General features: G+C 33.2%; 1 protein-coding gene across 1 annotated transcript in view; it reads left to right on the top strand.

The window, feature by feature from the left end:
• The window catches only part of POLQ (DNA polymerase theta), a 100,808-nt gene that overhangs the window by 61,329 nt on the left and 20,764 nt on the right, over nucleotides 1-18,715 (top strand). Inside the window, exons 17-24 of the mRNA XM_051985367.1 lie at nucleotides 2,898-3,041; nucleotides 3,815-4,011; nucleotides 7,431-7,671; nucleotides 9,216-9,409; nucleotides 10,817-10,945; nucleotides 13,902-14,076; nucleotides 15,381-15,501; nucleotides 16,280-16,398. Coding sequence (XP_051841327.1) covers nucleotides 2,898-3,041; nucleotides 3,815-4,011; nucleotides 7,431-7,671; nucleotides 9,216-9,409; nucleotides 10,817-10,945; nucleotides 13,902-14,076; nucleotides 15,381-15,501; nucleotides 16,280-16,398 — 1,320 coding nt within the window. The remainder of the gene's footprint in view (nucleotides 1-2,897; nucleotides 3,042-3,814; nucleotides 4,012-7,430; nucleotides 7,672-9,215; nucleotides 9,410-10,816; nucleotides 10,946-13,901; nucleotides 14,077-15,380; nucleotides 15,502-16,279; nucleotides 16,399-18,715) is intronic.

Genomic DNA, 18,715 nt, shown 5'->3' with positions numbered 1-18,715 from the left:
CACTAAAATGAAAAGAAACACGTATCAAAATGACTCTGAGTCTTTGTTTTGCATCTGACATGTTGACAGAGGTGACAAAAGAAAAAAAAATCTAGTACTGAAGGGGCTTTGGGAAGATTTATCTACTAATTCACTAGTAGTAGAATTTTCTAAGGATTTTCAGAAACACCTTGGAATCCTGTGAGAATAAAACACTGTGAGAAAAAATTGTTCATATTTTAGCCATCAATCTCAGTACTAGAAATATATCTCAAAGATCTCAAAGACCAAAATAAAAGTTTCTTGTATAGTAAATATTAATAATAGCAAATTTTTGTAGTAGCAAAAAGCTACAAACAAACCAAGTGCCCACTGAAGAATGACTAAACACATTGCAATGTATGAGTGGAATATTTTTGTATAATAAAAAATTATAAGTATGAGAACTTGCAAGGACTTGTATGAACTGGCATTGGAAGGAAGTATTACTATGGAACAATAAATAGAATGATTACAGTAAAAAATGACAATAAAGGGCTGCCCAACTCATTAATGCGGTGAAAGATTTTAGAGAACAGATGATGAAATATGCTTTTTTTTCTTCTCTCCTTTCAACTGGTCTCTGTCAAATGAGATCATGTTTCAAAAATCACAAACCTGGCACATAGTAGGCCCTTAATTAATGCTTATTCCCTCCCTTCCCCCTTCTCCAGCCAGCTATCAAAGTGATCTTCCTCAAGGCAGGTCTAACCATCCCTTTCCCCCTCATAGTCAGTTAACTAAAGTGGTTCCTTGTTGGAATCCTAGTGTTAACTCAACTTGAAACAAGATGATAACTCAAGGGAGATGTTAGAATCCTAGTATTAACTCAGTGGAATTGATACAATGCTTGTATTCACACCTTTAGAGAGCTCATATAATCAAGAAGTATTTAAGTACTCACTGGAGTTCACAAGTATGGGAGATTCACAAAGTTAACTTTGTAACTTTGTGAATTCACACCTCCCTTAGGTGTGCCTCCAGAAGGAGGAGTCAGCCTTTGGGAGATCATATATAAAGAAGTTCTTAGAACTTCAAGTGAGTTCCTTCAGAACATTGCCAGGGGTCGGAGAGCAGCACTCTGGGAAGAAGCCCAGAAACCCTCTCTTGGAGGCAAGACAGATTCATTCCAACTTTCACCGTGGTGCTGGCTGGAGACATCCAGAAAGGGGACTGTAGGAACCGAGTATGGATCACAACATAGCATTTTCACTCTTTTTTGTTGTTTGCTTGTGGTGTTTTTGTTCTTTAAAATAATAATGGTTCTCTCTGGGTACAGATTTCTTGGGGAGGTTTTCTGAAGGCAGCCTTAGTTGTAGTTAAAAGTAATAATCACTCCAAATACAGCCAGCTGATAAAAGTTCAAACATTTATTTCTTATTTCTTTCCTTGGGCCCACTTAGCTTTAGAGGCCTATTTCTCTGCTTGCTTCCAAGAGCTCTTGCAGATTGTCGCTTACTTCTGCATCTGCTTTCTTCAGCCTCCAGCCAGCACAAAGGTGGAAGATGGAATGGATCTGACTCCTCTAGCTCAACTCCGAATGTCCCCAGCCATCATTCCCTGTTTTTACTACTGGCTTCTGTGGCTTCTTTTAACTGTCATTTAAAAGACTACCTTCTACAAAAGATCTCTCCTGATCCCCCTTATGCTAACAAGATTATCTCCAATTTGTCCTGTAAAACGTATCTTGCTAATACGTATTTGCCTATTGTCTTCCTCAATGGAATGAGAGCTTCTTTAGAAGAGGGACAGTTTTTAACTTTCTTTGTATCCTCAGTGCTTAGCATGGTACTTGCACATACAGATGCTTCATAAATTCTTATTGACTTGACTTAAAAAAAAAGAGTTAACTTTAGTTAGTCAATAAACGTTTATTAAGCACCTACCATGTGCCAGGCACTGTACTAAAGCATTGGTACATTGAATAAAATATAGTAGCAATTACTACAACAATTTATTTTTCTATATTTTTCTTTTTTACAAGAGAGATTATAGGGGGGGAGATAATATGAAATGACTGTGCCATAAAAATGAAAGACAATAAAATGGAAGAAGCCTTTGGTAAAGATTGGTTGCTATCTGTATCGATGGACTTAATACACTGATAAAAATCTCCAATCTTTTTAAAATTAAGGATACCTAATAGAACTGGGTAATCAGGGCTGCCAGGGTCTCAAGATTAAAAAAAATTTATATGTATTTCTGTATATATATATATATAAAAAAATTTATATGTATTTCTGTATATATATATATGTGCTTTCTTAGTATATGCTCCTGCATATAGCTAGACTTGTATTTGTTTTGGTGAATATAATCATGTGTATTATTTTGCAAAATCAATGTATTTTCTGTAATTCAGATTTTGTATACCAAATTCCATTTTATTGTTGATTTGTATTAAAAATTTGGAGATGTCTTCTAATGAAAATACATCAATTTAGTTCATTCTCCACATAGATAATTGAGGCATATTTATTTTCTCTGAATGTATATTTGATACTTTTAAGAATTATTGACTTTTTGGGAGAATTTGTATGGTGTAGCAGTGATCTTTAATTATTTGCTTTTGAACTGAATAATGCCAATTGCTAGTAGAGCTTTCATAGTCAACAATTATCTTGTACAATTCCTCATTCCAGATGTGCTTACAGTAAAATCTACTTTAGATTTTGTTTAATGTCAAATGTTTCACATAATCTTATCTATAGAAATACTGCATAAATCAGCTAAAACGAACTAGAGTTCTGACTTTTTAAAAGAAAAAAGTCTGTAAAATGTTTTGACATATCAAGTATATAAGTTTTTGTCACATTTTTAGTAACAGACTGATTTTATAGATGACTTTTATAATTTTACTTCATTTTATTTTCATTTAGTAATATCACCTGAACTAATCCCAGTTACAGATGATGGGTTTCCTGTTAAAGGCCATGAAGACATCTTGCTGGTTGGATTGGCTGTCTGCTGGGGTGAAAGGGATGCCTACTATGTGTCACTGAAACAAGAAGAAAACCATTCTGGTAAATTTGCACCATTAGCATCACTGAGGATTGTGTAGTTTGGGGACTCTCAGTATATTTATGTTAGTTTTAGTTGGATTATGTGACACTTACCTAGGTTATATTTGTGATGAGAATAACAAAATACTTTAGTGGACAGTCATTATATGTGTTTGCATGTATTTAAGACAGGATACTTCCCTTTCATCACTAGAGATATTTGGAATTCTGTAGTTGTATCTTTTGCACATACCATCACATGTGGTTACTTTGCCAGTAAATTTTGTTTAACTGTTTGGTCTAAGAGTTCAATGGCAGCATAAAGGTAGTGAGAAATAATTGATATTTTTAATTTTTAAATTAAAAAAAGAAAGAACAAAGACATAAATACAGATGCATAAAGAAAAAGCACTCCTGCAATATTTGGTTTTGTAGTTTATTTGTGTACAAGTTGCATTTCCTCATTTGAATTTGAATTTCTAGAGGGAGGGAGTTGTTCTGTTTTTTGCCTTTTTATTTCTAGAACTGTAGGTGCTTAAGAAATGTTTTCTTGAATTAAACAGTTGAACCTTTTTTTTTCTAGGATGATGGAGCCCAAGACTGCCTTCTGAGTTTAGCATCTGAATTTTAGCTATTTCATGAGAATCTTAATTTAAAGTGATTTCTTCCCACCTCATCCTTCAAACTAATTGAAATAGAAGCTTTTTATACATGCATAATGTGTTTAAAAAATGTTTGCTGAATTAGATTGCTTGAATTAATGGCATATATTTTTCCCTTTAAAACCTCTTTAGAAATCAGTGCCAGTTTAGCACCACCTTCTTTGGATCCAAATCTTACTGTGAATGAAAGACTGTGGCAACTTCAGGCTTCTTTGCAACAGATTTTTGTGGAAGAACGTTCAGTTATCATCTACAACTTCATCCAGACCTATAAGATGCTTCTTCTCTCTTGTGGTATTTCCCTAGCAGGAAGTTTTGAAGATCCAAAGGTTTTAAGTTTTTCTTGATTTATTTTTCTTTACTTAGAAAATTGATAATGATTGGAGTTTTTAAATTTAATTTTATAATGTAATTTAAATAATTTATTATAATACTTCTCTAGTCATCATTCTGAATAGCCCAAAACATGGAAGTAATCAGTAACAATTGAAGCATCAGTGAATATGAATTTTCTTATCCTTAGGGACTCTCATTCAAATCCTGTGTTCCCTTGTGGAATTTATTTTTCTAACAAACATGGCTATTTTATTTCCAATTCTTATTAAATTAAGAAGAAAAAAGGGACTATTAATTCTTGTACACTGATAGCATCAAGAAATGATGGCTGACAGCCTAAAAGTAAGAGAATTATATACATACACACACACATATATACATATATATGTATATAAATAAAGTATAACATAGGCATAGTAAATTTTTATGTTAATCTGAGGTTGTTAATGTGAAAGCAAAATATTCTTTAAAAAAAAAGACAGATATCTATTTGTAAGGGATTCCAAAACATTAAAAAGGTATGTGATAAATTTTAGAAAGACTTACAATGAAAGAATCATAGTTAGTTTTTTTTTTTTGTTGTTGTTATTTAAGGGTATAAGCTTTTAGTTATTTATCTTGAACAAATCATTCATTCATTGGATTGCCTAGTGTGCCCCAAAAGTCTTAGTGCAGTTTTAAGCTTTATTAGCTCAACCTGTTATGAATTTAAAATCGAACTAGGACATTTGGGACAACCTGAAAACTAATATGACATTACTGTAGCTTTTTATTTGGAACCAAAAACCCACACAGGGTTTAAAAAATTTATTTCAATTTTCAGAGCTATCAACAAAAAATATCAAATATACAGAATAATAGTAAACTCTTACATAAAACTTTTAGCACTTATGGTAGAAATTGATGAATTAAACAAATTTTTGTGGTGTTCCTTTCAAGCTATGTCTGAAATTTTCCTTATTATGGTTTTATTGCCTGCCTTCCTTCTCTATTTCTATTTAATTGCAATTAGTGTTTATTCGATTTTTGTTCTGCTAGCATCACTTTGCATTGTTTTGTATAAATCTTTATATACCATTTATGCTTTGTGTTTGTTATTTTTATCCTCTAATTGTTAGACATATTATTTTAAATTTTTTGATGTTATGATTATAGTAGTTTGTATAAGTTGGTCTTTTTTGAATTTTGCAATGTATTGCAAATAAATACATTGATAATAAAACCTTAGCAGTAGTAAAATTTCTGGCTTAGTATCCCTTTGACTAAAGAATATCAGGGGGATGCTACATTAGATTGAAAGATACAATCAGTTTTATGAGAGAATTGACCAAAGGTTTGATAATATTATTAACACCTGCAGCCAAGTAGTTATTTTGACTCCTATAAAAGTTTCTGATTATTCTTAACATGTTAAGCAAATGGCTTTGTCAGGAGACTTTATTTTAAATAAGCTATGTTTTTTCCCCACTTTATCATGATACAATTGGAATAAGAATTCCATAGTGGGAATATTGGTTTTATAAGCTTTACATTAATACTATAATGATCAGTTTAGATTTCTGTAGTACTTTTCCTAAGTTTCCATAATTGTTTGGCAAGACCTTAGATACAATTAGTGGGCTTCCCTGTGCTCTACTTGGGACTCCTTGTGATAAAGACCCTGTAGCACATTGGGCAGCCCCTCTCTGGTGAAGTGATAGAAGGGTGGAGATGAGTCCTGGGAGCTGGGCAGTCAGGGATAGGTTGTGAAATGCATTGTTAGAAGAAAGAGCCACAGTCAAACTGAATGAATTGTAGATTTATTTGAGTATAGTACTTTTGCTTTTAAATGTTTGAACTATAGCACTGCTTTCAATAAAGTGCATGTAAAACAGGAAGATAATTTCGTTCTGGTCCTGCTAGCTGCTGGTGCCTTTCCCTCCAAGGATACCTTGTGTGAGTTTGTATGTACCTACGTAGGTATAGGTTGTCTCCTCTTTTAGAACATGAGCTACTTGGGAGGAGGGACTTGTTTCCCTTTTGTCTTTGTACTCAGCTCATGCTCATGGTGCCTGCCACATAATAAATGTTTATACATACCTTGACTGACACAGTTGAGGTGGTTTTCAGTCATAAATAGGACCTAGACTTTTTGCCTCAGAATCTGTAATACTCCCCTGCTAGATAGAGCTAGCAGCTCGCAGGTCTCCTCGTTTCCATAGAAAGTAAAAAATAGCCACCATGGATGAGACATAGTTGACTGGCACACCCCAAGGAAAAAATCTGAAGGCTTTGTATATGAATGATCAGTAGCAGCGATTCACGACCACTGGCACTTTGATTCTTGAAAGGGCTACAAAAGACTAAAAATATATTCACACCATTCTGTTTCATAAATTCGGCTATTATTGGACTTTTAGAGAAGATGGATTTATGGACTTTGTATCTTTTAGTTTCAGTTAATATTTGAGATAAAGGAGGTGAGTTTGTGTCTCTCTGACTTGCAGATCTTGCCATTAATTAGATTTGTGAACCTTGTTTCATTATCAGATTTATATTGGTTTTTGCTCATATATCTATATCTATGTAGCTACACATATATACACACCTATGTATGTATGTATCTATCTGTATCTGTATCTTTAGCTGGTTTATATGCTTATTTGAAATACTTTTGAGATAGAGATGAGACATTCAAGACTAAATAAAGATTTTTAGAGCTCTAAGAATGAGTATAAATAGGAGAAGGAAGAGGCAAGGAAGACTTTCAGGTTTTAAACCTGGGAGATTAGAAGGATTAACAGAAATAGGAAAACTTAGCGGAGGTATAGTTTAACAAGGAAGATAATGAATTTGTTTTAGTATATTGAATTTGCAATGCCTAAGGATGCCCAATTAGCAATTGGTAATTTTTTTAGGGACTGCTTAGTGACTGTAATTTAGGGGAGTATTTTTCAAAATTTACTCAAAGCCAGATTTTTATTTTCATATATATTCACATATATACTATATATATACACACACACATACAAAAATATGAATATATGTGTTTATGTATATCTGTATATACATATCTATACATACATATGTGTGTGTAGATAATTATACATTTATACATGGACACATATACACACAGCAGTCTTAAGGGATTGTGTAAACATCCTCTATTATTATTGTTATTAGCAGCAAAAAGCAATGCATTGCTGAAACAAATGTCTTGATGATCACTCTTGAGCTGGTCCTGATTTTATTGGCACTAGAAATTCATTTAGTTTCTCATTTTGTATTCTGCTTTTTGATTTGCAAGAGGGAATAAGGGAGGTCAAGAAGAAGTTGTTCGTTTTTGGTCCTATTTACAAATTTGAAAGTCTACATTAATGTTTCTAAATTATTTTGGAATTAGTAAAATAATTGGATACTTTTCATTTTTCAGGTGGCCTGCTGGCTACTAGATCCTGACTCTAAAGAACCAACACTTCACAATATAGTTACACGCTTTCTTTCTCATGAGTTACCGCTATTGGAAGGAATAGAAACAGGCCAAGGGATTCAAAACCTGGGACTGAATACCAGTGGTGACCACTCTGGGCGATACAAAGCAGCCATAGAATCTATTCTCATCTTCAACTCTATGACTCAACTCAATTTGCTGTTAGATAAAGAAAAGCTACAAGGTAAGTGTCTCAGCAAATGAAGCTCTAATGTTCAGTAACATGAGATAAACATGGCGCAGTAGAGGAGGCCCTGGGATGGGAGGTTCAGGGACCTCAGAGGACATTTAGTCTGACTTCTTATTTTAGATAAAGAAAAGCTACAAGGTAAGTGTCTCAGCAAACGAAGCTCTAATGTTCAGTAACATGAGATAAACATGGCGCAGTAGAGGAGGCCCTGGGATGGGAGGTTCAGGGACCTCAGAGGACATTTAGTATGACTTCTTATTTTAAAGTTGAAAAAACTGAGAGATGAAATTGTTTGTCCAGGGTGGTGGTATGGTCAGTATCCTTTTTACTGTGCCGTACTGCCTCAAAATATGTATTTGTACGGGATATACATTTTCTATAAATGGAATTATACAAAATGCACAACTTTATGTAGGTGTGTGTGTGTATGTGTATACACACACACACACACACACACATACATATACACATATATTTATATTTTTTTAAAGAATGCGACTATGAAAGAATGTTTGTTTGCATACGACACTCTGTATCTAAATATATGTGCCTTGATAATCACTGCTAACAGAGGCCAGACTTGCTCTTAAATGTTAGACTATATCTTAAATTATTACTATAATTACTATATTGGGATAATAACAACCTTCTAGGGTTGTTGTGAAGGTCAAATGAGATAATGATTGTAAAGCACTTAGCGTAATACCTGGTACATGTGCCATATAAATGTTGATTATGAGTATTATATTATTATTATTATATTATGAGAACCATTGTCACATGACCATTTGTTATTTTATTCTAATGCCTAGTTTGGTTTCAGAGAGTTTCAGAGTAACTTTTAGGAACTGAACCAACGTCTGTGACATCAGACTTTAGGAAGCTAAGTTGCCACAATGATCAATCTGAGAAGCAAGTTGTAGAAAAGAGTTAAATGAATTTTCATTATGCACTTTTCCAATTAAAACTAACTTTCTTCAAGCAAAAGGCTTGATTTTGCCTGGGATTGCTATAAAGCTTAATTCCAGTCTGAACAAAAACCTTACTGTGTATGCTATTTAATTGGAGGGGAACAGATTGGTTAAAGTCAAATACTGAGTACCATTAGTTATTTTCTCCATTCTGAACATTGTTGAATAATAATCAAGTGCACAAAGTGGGTACTTTGAAATAAATATTATTACCAATTTATGGTAATTTGACGAGGATGTCTTATCTTCTTCAGAGAAATATGGTTTCTTTACATTTGTAGTTCTTATTTTATATCAAATTATCATAACACTTCTACTCTGTCCGGAGAAGATGATACTGACTAGGGGCCGAGAGATTTTCTATCCATTTCTTTTTTCTTGGGTGGATTTATTTGTAGTTATACTCAGGAAACTGTATATCCTAAAGAACAGCATAATTTACTAAGGGCATCTAAGAAGCTTGACTAGAGATGTGTAATAAATGTATTCTGGTAATGCAGTTGGTTGAATCATTCATAACTGACAAGATGTTAATGACTTTTGTTTGTTTTTCTTTTTTTCTTCCAGATGTTTTCTGTAAAGTGGAAATGCCCTCCCAGTATTGTTTGGCCTTACTGGAACTAAATGGAATAGGTTTTAGTACAGTAGAGTGCGAGAGTCAGAAACATGTCATGCAAACCAAACTAAGTGCAATTGAGGCTCAGGCTTATGAACTAGTAGGCCATAGCTTCTCCTTTACTTCCCCAGATGATATTGCTGAGGTTTGTACAATGGGCACTGGATCGGTAAACAAGTACAATCTGTAACTTTTTATAGTGGTATTTTTTATGATTTTGTTTATTTTTAAATAGTTGTTAACATTATTGTTATTATATCAATATATAATGCTATTTTAATATCATTAAATGGTTAATAACATTATTGATATGTTCTAATTCTTACATTATCTTAGCTATTCCAACTATACATCCCCTTACCCTCCAGAGAGCTATTCCATATAACAAGTAGCATTTTTTTTAAAAGAAAAAGAAATCAGCACGACTGATTGATACATTGCAAAAGTTCAAAAAGATCAACTGAGATTCTGCCCCTTATTTTAACTCCATAGGTACTTTGTTTCTAGGGTTTCTTGTAAATAAGGTATTGGATTTTGGTTTCCAAACCACCCTCTTATCTTCGTCTGTCTTATGAGTGAGTTTATCCCATTCATATTCAAAGTTAGGATTGCTAATGTACATTTCCCTCCATCCTATTCTCTCTTTTTTTACATTGTCTTTCCTGAAGAGTCTGTATTGCTTCTTATCCAGAGACATGTTCATCCCCAGACACTACTGAAATTCCATAGCTCACAGTCAGGGCTGATTTCTACCTGGCCGTCCCCCAGTGTCTATAGAGTTCTCTTTCAGTTTTCCTAACCTATCGTTTTCAGAAAAAAAAAAAAAAGACTCATTGTCACTTTTCCTTGGCTTTCTTGCTCAGAATTCTGTTTGTTGTTTTCTGTTGTCATTTTATAAGAGATATTTTAGGGAAGGTTTGGCAGATCTTTCACTCTGCCATCTTGGTTCTGTCCTAATTTTGAAATTGTTAATTTTTACATTGCTCCTACCCTCACTTCCCTCTCTCTCTATACCGCTCTCTCTCTCTGTCTCTCCCTCTCTACTTGCATGGTTAAGTAGGTACACTGTTATAATTTTCCAGCTATTTATTAGATTTGATTGAAGAGTCATAACGCCTTATTTTTCAGATGGTTGATAAACAATATAATGTATGTCATTACCTTTTTGAAAACTGAGACACATTGGTGCTTAAAAGAAGTTATAGTACCTATTTAAAGCTGTTGAATAATTAATGTTCTTGAATTTAATAGCACTGTTGTTTTTGAAATTTCATTCAAACAAAGCAGCTAAAATATGTGCAATGGTAGCCTCCCATGTATAGTTCTGATAATGACCATCCTTTATTAAATTTATTTATTTATAAAGAATACATAATAATACCTGGAGCCAAGTTTCTCAATAGAACTATTTCCTTAATCAGCTTTTTAAAGTATTTTGTGACATCTTAATTTTAGGTCATCTTTAGTGCAATTCAACTATTTACCCTATGATGGTTTATTTTCATTTTTCTGTGATAAGATATTTTACCTAAAAAAATGCCATTTTTTCCAGGTTTTATTTCTGGAATTGAAGTTACCACCAAATGGAGTTCAAGGAAACAAGAAAACTTTGGGTTCTACCAGAAGAATGATTACAAATGGACGTAGTACCAAGTTAGGCAAGCAATTCAGTACTAGTAAGGTAATACTTTCAGGAAATTTTGGAGCAGTTAGAATTCACATTTTTCATAACTATTTGTCCAAATAATTTTGGTATTCAGAATTAAGGTCCAGAGTTAATAGTTCCTAGTTCTTACTTTTGTCTTCATTTAGATACAAATAGAAATACTGGTTACTTAAGCATCCCATAAAACTAGTGGTGGCCATCATTGCTTGAATGAATGAATGAATGGATGAAAAAATATTTAAAAGTCTATTTGTGTACTAGACATTCTACTAGTTACTGAGTATGCAAATGCAAAAATGACAACACATATAAGGGGGTGGGCCAGGGAAGGGAAATTTAGTTTGGGAGCCATGAGAAATAGTAAGTAATGTCAGAGAGCAGTCAGTTGTCATATTTTTTCTAGAAAAAATGATAGTGTTGATTTGATTTGTATTACCAGAGCGAGAGATGCAAGTTTATGGAGGTAGGGACCTATAAAATTTTGAATTATGCCCAAAGAGCTACAAAACTGAAGCATACCCTTTTACCTATCAGTGTTTCTACTGGGCTTTCATCACAAAGAGATTATTAAAAAAAGGGAAAAGGACTGACATGTTCAAAAATGTTTGTGGCAGCCCTTTTTGTAGTGGCAAGAAACTGGAAACTGAATAGATGCCCATTAGTTGAAGAATGGCTAAATTAGTTATGGTATATGAATATTAGGAATATTATTTTTCTATAAGAAACAATCAGCAGAAAGATTTAAGAGAGGCCTGGAGAGACTTACATGAACTGATGTTAAGTGAAATGAGAAGAACTAGGGATCATTGTACACAGCAACAGCAAGACTATACAATTATCAAATGTGATGGATTTGGCTTTTTTGTTTTTTTTAAACAATGAGGTAATTCAGGCTAATTCCATTAGATTTGTGATGGAGAGAGCCATCTGCATCCAGAAGAAGGATTGTAGGGACAGAATATAGAGCACAGCATAGTATTTTCACCTTTTGTTGTTGTTTGCTTGCTTTTTTTCCTCATTTTTCCTCCTTTTGATCTGATTTTTCTTGTGCAGCATGATAATGTGGAAATATGTTTAAAAGAATTGCATATGTTTAACCTATTTTCTGTCTAGAGGAGGGGGTAGGTGAAGGGAGGGAGGGAGAAAAATTTGGAACACAAAGTTTTGTTGAGTGTTAAAGACTATCTTTGCATGTATTTTGAAAAATAAAAACTATCATTATAAAAATAAATTCTAAAAAAGCTTTATAGCTATAAAATTAAAGGTGTACAAATTAGGGGTTCTTAATCTGAGATATGTGAAGTTGTTTCTTATTTTGCTAACTATATTTCAGTATGATTAATTTCTTTTGCATTTTTTCCTAGGCAATTTATTTTACTCATCTAAAAATATTATTCTGAAGAATTTTCCATAGCTTTCACTAGATTGCCAAAGAAATTAATGAATCCAAAAAAAAAAAGTTAAGAGCCCTTGGTCCAAATATTTGTTTTACTAAATATCTTTCCAGTTTTATAGTTAATTCTCTTCTTAACTCTTTGTATTATTGTTACTGGACTTATCATTGAACTGAAACTCTTCTATTCACAGGTTATCAATGATCTTTCAATTAGCAAATCTAATAACCTTTTTTCATTGCTCACCCTTGTTGACCTTTTTGCTGTTCTGACATATTTTCCATAATATGGAGTTTTCTTTGAAAACACAACTGTATCTTGGTTCTGCTTCTTTTTTTCTGACCACCCTTTATCTGTCTGCTTTGCTAGATTTTTGTATACTTCACAAGTTTCTTCAAGGGTTTGTCCTGAACCCTTTTTTCATTGTATATTATTTCACTTCAGGATCTTCTTAGCCCCCATATATTCAATTATCATCTCTATCCTGATTATACCCAGATATATTTTTCAATCCTAAATTCTCTCCTGATTTCCAGTTTTACATCTCCAACTATGTATTACCATCTAACACTGGATGCCTCCTAGAAATCTTAAATACAACATGTTCAAAAGGAAAAAACAAGAAAGTTTACTTTTGAACATATTGAATTTAATTACACCTTCCCGGCTATCATTTCAGCTTAAGCCATTAAGCTAATTTTCTTTCTCCTTCCAAATCACTTCCTTTTCTTTACTTTCTTATTACTTTTGAAGATACCACAATTTTCTCAGTAACCCAGGATTACAATCTGGTTGTCATCTTCAACTTCTCACTCTCCACATCCAATATTGTTAAGTCTTATTGATTCTACTTTCCTCACATATCTTATATATGCCCCCTTTTTTCTTATCACTATGGTGCAGACCCTTATTTCCTCACAACTGGACTATTGTAATAATCTTTTTTGACTGGTGTTCATGCTCCAGTTTATCTTCAATTCAACTCTCTCTCTCTCTCTCTCTCTCTCTCTCTCACACACACACACACACACACACACACACACACACACTCACCCACCCCGGGGAAGCTCTCCATTCATTTCTTTATGTCTTCCTTCAAGTCTCAATTATAATTCTATTTTCTGCTTGAACCCTGTCTTTATTCCTTTTAATGCGATTGCCTATCCTTCAAGATTATTTTGAACTTTTAGCTTATATATCTCATTTGTGCAGAGTTATTTGCCTCTTGAATCTTCCATTAGATTTCAGATCCTTGAAGGTAGTGATTGTTTTTACCTTTCTTTGTATCCTGAGTTATTAGCATAGTATCTGATACATAGCAGGTACTTTATAAATGCTTATTTGACTTTGGCTTTGATACTGGTTCATGGTAGCATTAAACATAATATAGTTTGCATGTTTATCTTTATCTTTAATATTCAAATATTACAAACTGTTACTGAAATAATATTATTTCTATTCTAAAGAAAATAATTATTTTAATTAATTAATTAAATTAAACTATCAAATACTCAATGCCTATATAAAAAATTATATAAATATAATTTAAATATATTTTCCTTTTATTCCTTTGGCAGGATGTTTTAAAGAAACTGAAGACCTTACATCCATTACCAGGATTGATTCTAGAGTGGAGAAGAATCACCAATGCTATTACCAAAGTTGTCTTTCCACTGCAAAGGGAAAAATGTATGAATTCTGTCCTTGGAATGGAAAGAATCTATCCTGTATCACAGACTCATAGTGCTACAGGTAATGTCATATTTACCTTTGGAATTAATTCCTTTTTTAAAAAAATTATTTCACCAAATATTTTCCTAATTACATGTAAATTTTTAAAAACATTAAAAAATTTTGAGTTCCAAATTTTCTTCCTTCCTTGTGCCCTTTCCCATCCATTGAAAAGGCAAGCATTAATATATCAATAATATGTGTGAAGTCATATAAAACATATTTCTATATCAGTCATGTTGCAAAAGAAAATATACAAAAATCCCAAGAAAAATAAAGTTTAAAAGTATGTTTCACAAATTGGAACTATACTCAAAGGTCTATCAAAATTTGCATACCCTTTGATCCAGCAATGTCTCTACTGGGCTTATATCCCAAAGAAATCATAAAAAAGGGAAAAGGACCCACATGTGCAAAAATGTTTGGGGCAGCCCTTTTAGTAGTGGCAAGAAACTAGAAACTGAGTGGCTGCCCATCTGAGTGAATGCCCATCAGTTGGAGAATAGTTGAATAAATTATGGTATATGAATGTTATGGAATATTATTGTTCTATAAGAAATGACCATCAGGATGATTTTGGAGAGACTTACATGAGCTAAGGAGATAATTATACAAGATAACAACAAGACTATATGATGATCAATTCTGATGGATGTCTCTCTTCAGCAATGAGATGATTTAGACCAGTTCCAATGATCTTGTGATGAAGAGAGCCATCTACCCCCAGAGAGAGGATTGTAGAAATTGAATATGGTTCACAAAATAGCATTTTCACTCTTGTTGTTGTTTGCTTACATTTTTTATTTCTTATTTTTTTCTTTTTGATCTTATTTTTCTTGTGTAGCATGATAATTGTATAAATATATATGTGTATATTGAATTTAACATATGTTTTTATCATGTTTAACATATATTGGATTACTTGCCATCTAGGGTAGAAGGTAGGGGAAGGTGGGAGAAATTGGAACACAAAATTTTGCAAGGATCAGTGTTGAAAAATTATCCATGCATGTGTTTTGAAAATAAAAAGCTTCAATAAAAAAAATAAAAAATATGCTTCAATCCACATTCAGAATTTTATCACTTTTCTTTTGGAAGTAGATAGCATTTTTCATCATTGGTCCTTTGGGACAATTTTGGATCATTGTCTTGATTAGAGTAGTTAAGTCTTTCATAGTTGATCATCCTTAAAATATTGCTGTTACTATGTATTTTAAATCCTTCTGTGTTTTAAAAGATTTTTAAATTTTTGAATATACTTTACCCATTCAATAACTGATCATCTTTTTCTAGTTTTAACACCTGTCATTCTTGTTTAATTTTAGGTCGAATAACTTTCACAGAGCCAAACATCCAAAATGTGCCAAGGGATTTTGAGATTGAGATACCAGCGCCAGTTGGAGAGAGCCCACCTTCTCAAGCACAAGGCAGAAGTTTGCCTTTCAGGTAGCAGCCATGTCACACAGCGACTCCACTACCTTTGTTTTAGTGGACAGTATAGAAACGAGGTCAAGGCCCTCTTTTCCAACTGTCTGTATGTAATGAAACTCTTACTTTCCTGTTTAAAGATCTCATACCAAGCAATGAATTGAGACAGTTAAATGATGTCTTGGTTTCCTTTAGAGTCTTTTTTAAGGCAAGTGTTAAAGCTTACTCACTGCTCGGAATGTTTGTAGGCAGATACACTGACAGTGTAAAGATAGTGTGAGGGACTGAATGAGGTTGGGCCGCTATGGTGGAACTAGTATTAATGTTTCTCAGGTCAGACAATTCATGGATTAATACAGCAATGATGTGGTGTCTCTTTAGAATAAATAATGATTTTTTATTAAACATTTAGATATTTCCGTTGGGGTTAACTTTTCATTATATCATTTTCCACCATTTTAATTTCTCCCTCTTCTTAAAATGATTTGTGTTAACATTTGTATGTTTGCAGTCATTGAATATAGTGGCAGAATCACATGCTATTAATGCTATTTATAGATTTTTATAAATTGAGACTATTAGATTAGAAAAGTAATGTTAATAATATTAATTTTGTAAGCTATCTGAATTTCATTCCAAATTATTCTTGAAGTAAACCCTTTAGGAAAATTAAACAAAACATCTTTTTAGTTTCCCATTTAAGAATCTGGCTTGACTAAAAAATAAATCCATGATATATTCTAAAAAATATGATATATTTTTGAGTGTGATACACGTGATGTTTTTCTTTCCACAGAAAAAGTAAAAGCACTTATAATATAAATTCTCGGTACCAGACATTGATGGCAGAAAGAGTCAAAGACAATGGGAAGCCATTTTCTGTTAGTATGAGACATGCCTTTGTTCCTTTCCCTGGTAAGTTTGTTGGTATTTCCTAAGCTCATTCATTATTAGACTAGGATTACACACACACACACACACAAACACACATAGAAAGGAGAGATCTCTCTGTTTCTGTGTACACACACACACACACACACATATGCATACATATATTTTATATATGTGTATGTGTATATATATATATTAATCTGAAATGGGTTTTCATTAAGACACAGAAGCTCCTTGAGACTGAAAAAGATTTGCTTGCCTCTGCCTCCCTATCTCCTTACTCTCCTAATTTTCACTTTGTTTTCCCTTCCAAACTAAGAAATAAGTTAGCTACTTCAATACTCTAATCCCCTCAACATGTACTACTCTTAATTCCCAGAGTAAGGATTCTGCTCCATCCTCTACTGATGCTATACTCTTCGTACTTGTACTTCCCATGTTCAGGAGCCTTCTCTCAATCCTTTCCTTCTCAAGAGTTCTGTCTTTTTCCAGTACTAAGAGCTTCTTAGTCAGGTAGGTTTAGAACTTTGGTATCCTCTTCTACTGTTATTGTTACTACTCCAACACCATCTTAGACCATCTATTTTTCTCCATTCATTGAGCATACTAAACAAGTACAGGTTCTCACTACCTCTTATTTGGACTTTTGAAATAGACTCCTAATTAGTATCTTTACTCTGTAATCCGTACTCCATACAGGTTCCAAATTTATTCCTAAAGCATAGACCTTATCATTTCCTTGTTCTCCAGTGGCTGGCTCCCTGTTGACTATTCTAAAATATATAAATTCCTTTTTTTGGTATTTAAAGTCTTCCTTACTCTGTCTTCAGCCTGTCTTTTCAGATTGATTTCATGTTATTTCTCTTAACATACTTTGCTTCTAATCAAACTAGTTCAAAATTGGTTTCCTTGATATTTTTTATCTCTCCTTCCTCAACATGAATTTTGTTATTTTTTTTCTAGCTCTAAAGTGATAATTCTTTAGGTATGACACTGAATAAATTAATTAATTTAGTTAGGATGGTCATTTAAAAAAAATATTTATTTTATTTTATAATAACTTTATATTGACAGAATCCATGCCAGGGTAATTTTTTTTACAACATTATCCCTTGCACTCGTTTCTGTTCCGATTTTTCCCCTCCCTCCCTCCACCCCCTCCCCTAGATGGCAAGCAGTCCTATATATGTTAGATATGTTGCAGTATATCCTAGATACAATATATGTTTGCAGAACTGAACAGTTCTCTTGTTGCACAGGGAGAATTGGATTCAAAAGGTAAAAATAACTTGGGAAAAAAAAATGCAGATAGTTCGCATTCGTTTCCCAGGGTTCTTTCTTTGGGTGTAGCTGCTTCTGTCCATCATTTATCAATTGAAGTTCAGTTAGGTCTCATTGTCAAAGAAATCCACTTCCATCAGAATACATCCTCATACAATATCGTTGTCGAAGTGTATAATGATCTCCTGGTTCTGCTCATTTCACTTAGCATCAGTTCATGTAAGTCTCTCCAAGACTCTCTGTATTCATCCTGCTGGTCATTCCTTACAGAACAATAATATTCCATAACATTCATATACCACAATTTACCCAGCCATTCTCCAATTGATGGACATCCTTTCATTTTCCAGCTTCTAGCCACTACAAACAGGGCTGCTACAAACATTTTGGCACATACAGGTCCCTTTCCCTTCTTTAGTATCTCTTTGGGATATAAGCCCAATAGAAACACTGCTGGATCAAAGAGTACGCACAATTTGATAACTTTTTGGGCATAATTCCAGATTGCTCTCCAGAATGGAAAGCAACTCCACCAACAATGCATAGGATTGCCATTTTTATTATATTGTTTTGGACTACCTATGAACAATAAACTTTTCTCCAATTATTTAGAACTCTTTTTATTTGTATAAAGAGTGTTTTGTAATCATTACAACATAATTCCTATGTGTATCTTGACAGGTAGACGCTCAACTATTTCATACTTTCTACAGTTATTTTAAATGAAATTTCTCTTTTTATTTCTTCCTGTTGGATTTTGTTGGTAGTAGAGAAATACCGAAGATTTGTGTGAGTTTATTTTATATCTAGCAACTATGCTGAAGTTGTTAATTTGTTTCTTTTAGATTTTTAGTTGACTCTTATAGAGTTCAACTATCACATTTCCTTGATCTGATAGTTCTGGAATTTAGCTACAATATTCCTTGGAGTTTTTATTTTGGGGTCTTAACAGTTTTCTAGCTCACTAATGTATTTAATACTCATTGGAGTTCTACAAGATTAACAAGTCAAGACAGGAGTGGAGAGGATTCACAAGTCAGAAGCCCACAATCCCACTCTC

This window comes from Antechinus flavipes, chromosome 3, assembly GCF_016432865.1.
Source record: "Antechinus flavipes isolate AdamAnt ecotype Samford, QLD, Australia chromosome 3, AdamAnt_v2, whole genome shotgun sequence".
Classification (NCBI taxonomy): domain Eukaryota; kingdom Metazoa; phylum Chordata; class Mammalia; order Dasyuromorphia; family Dasyuridae; genus Antechinus; species Antechinus flavipes.
This window is presented reverse-complemented; position numbering and strand designations above follow the sequence as displayed.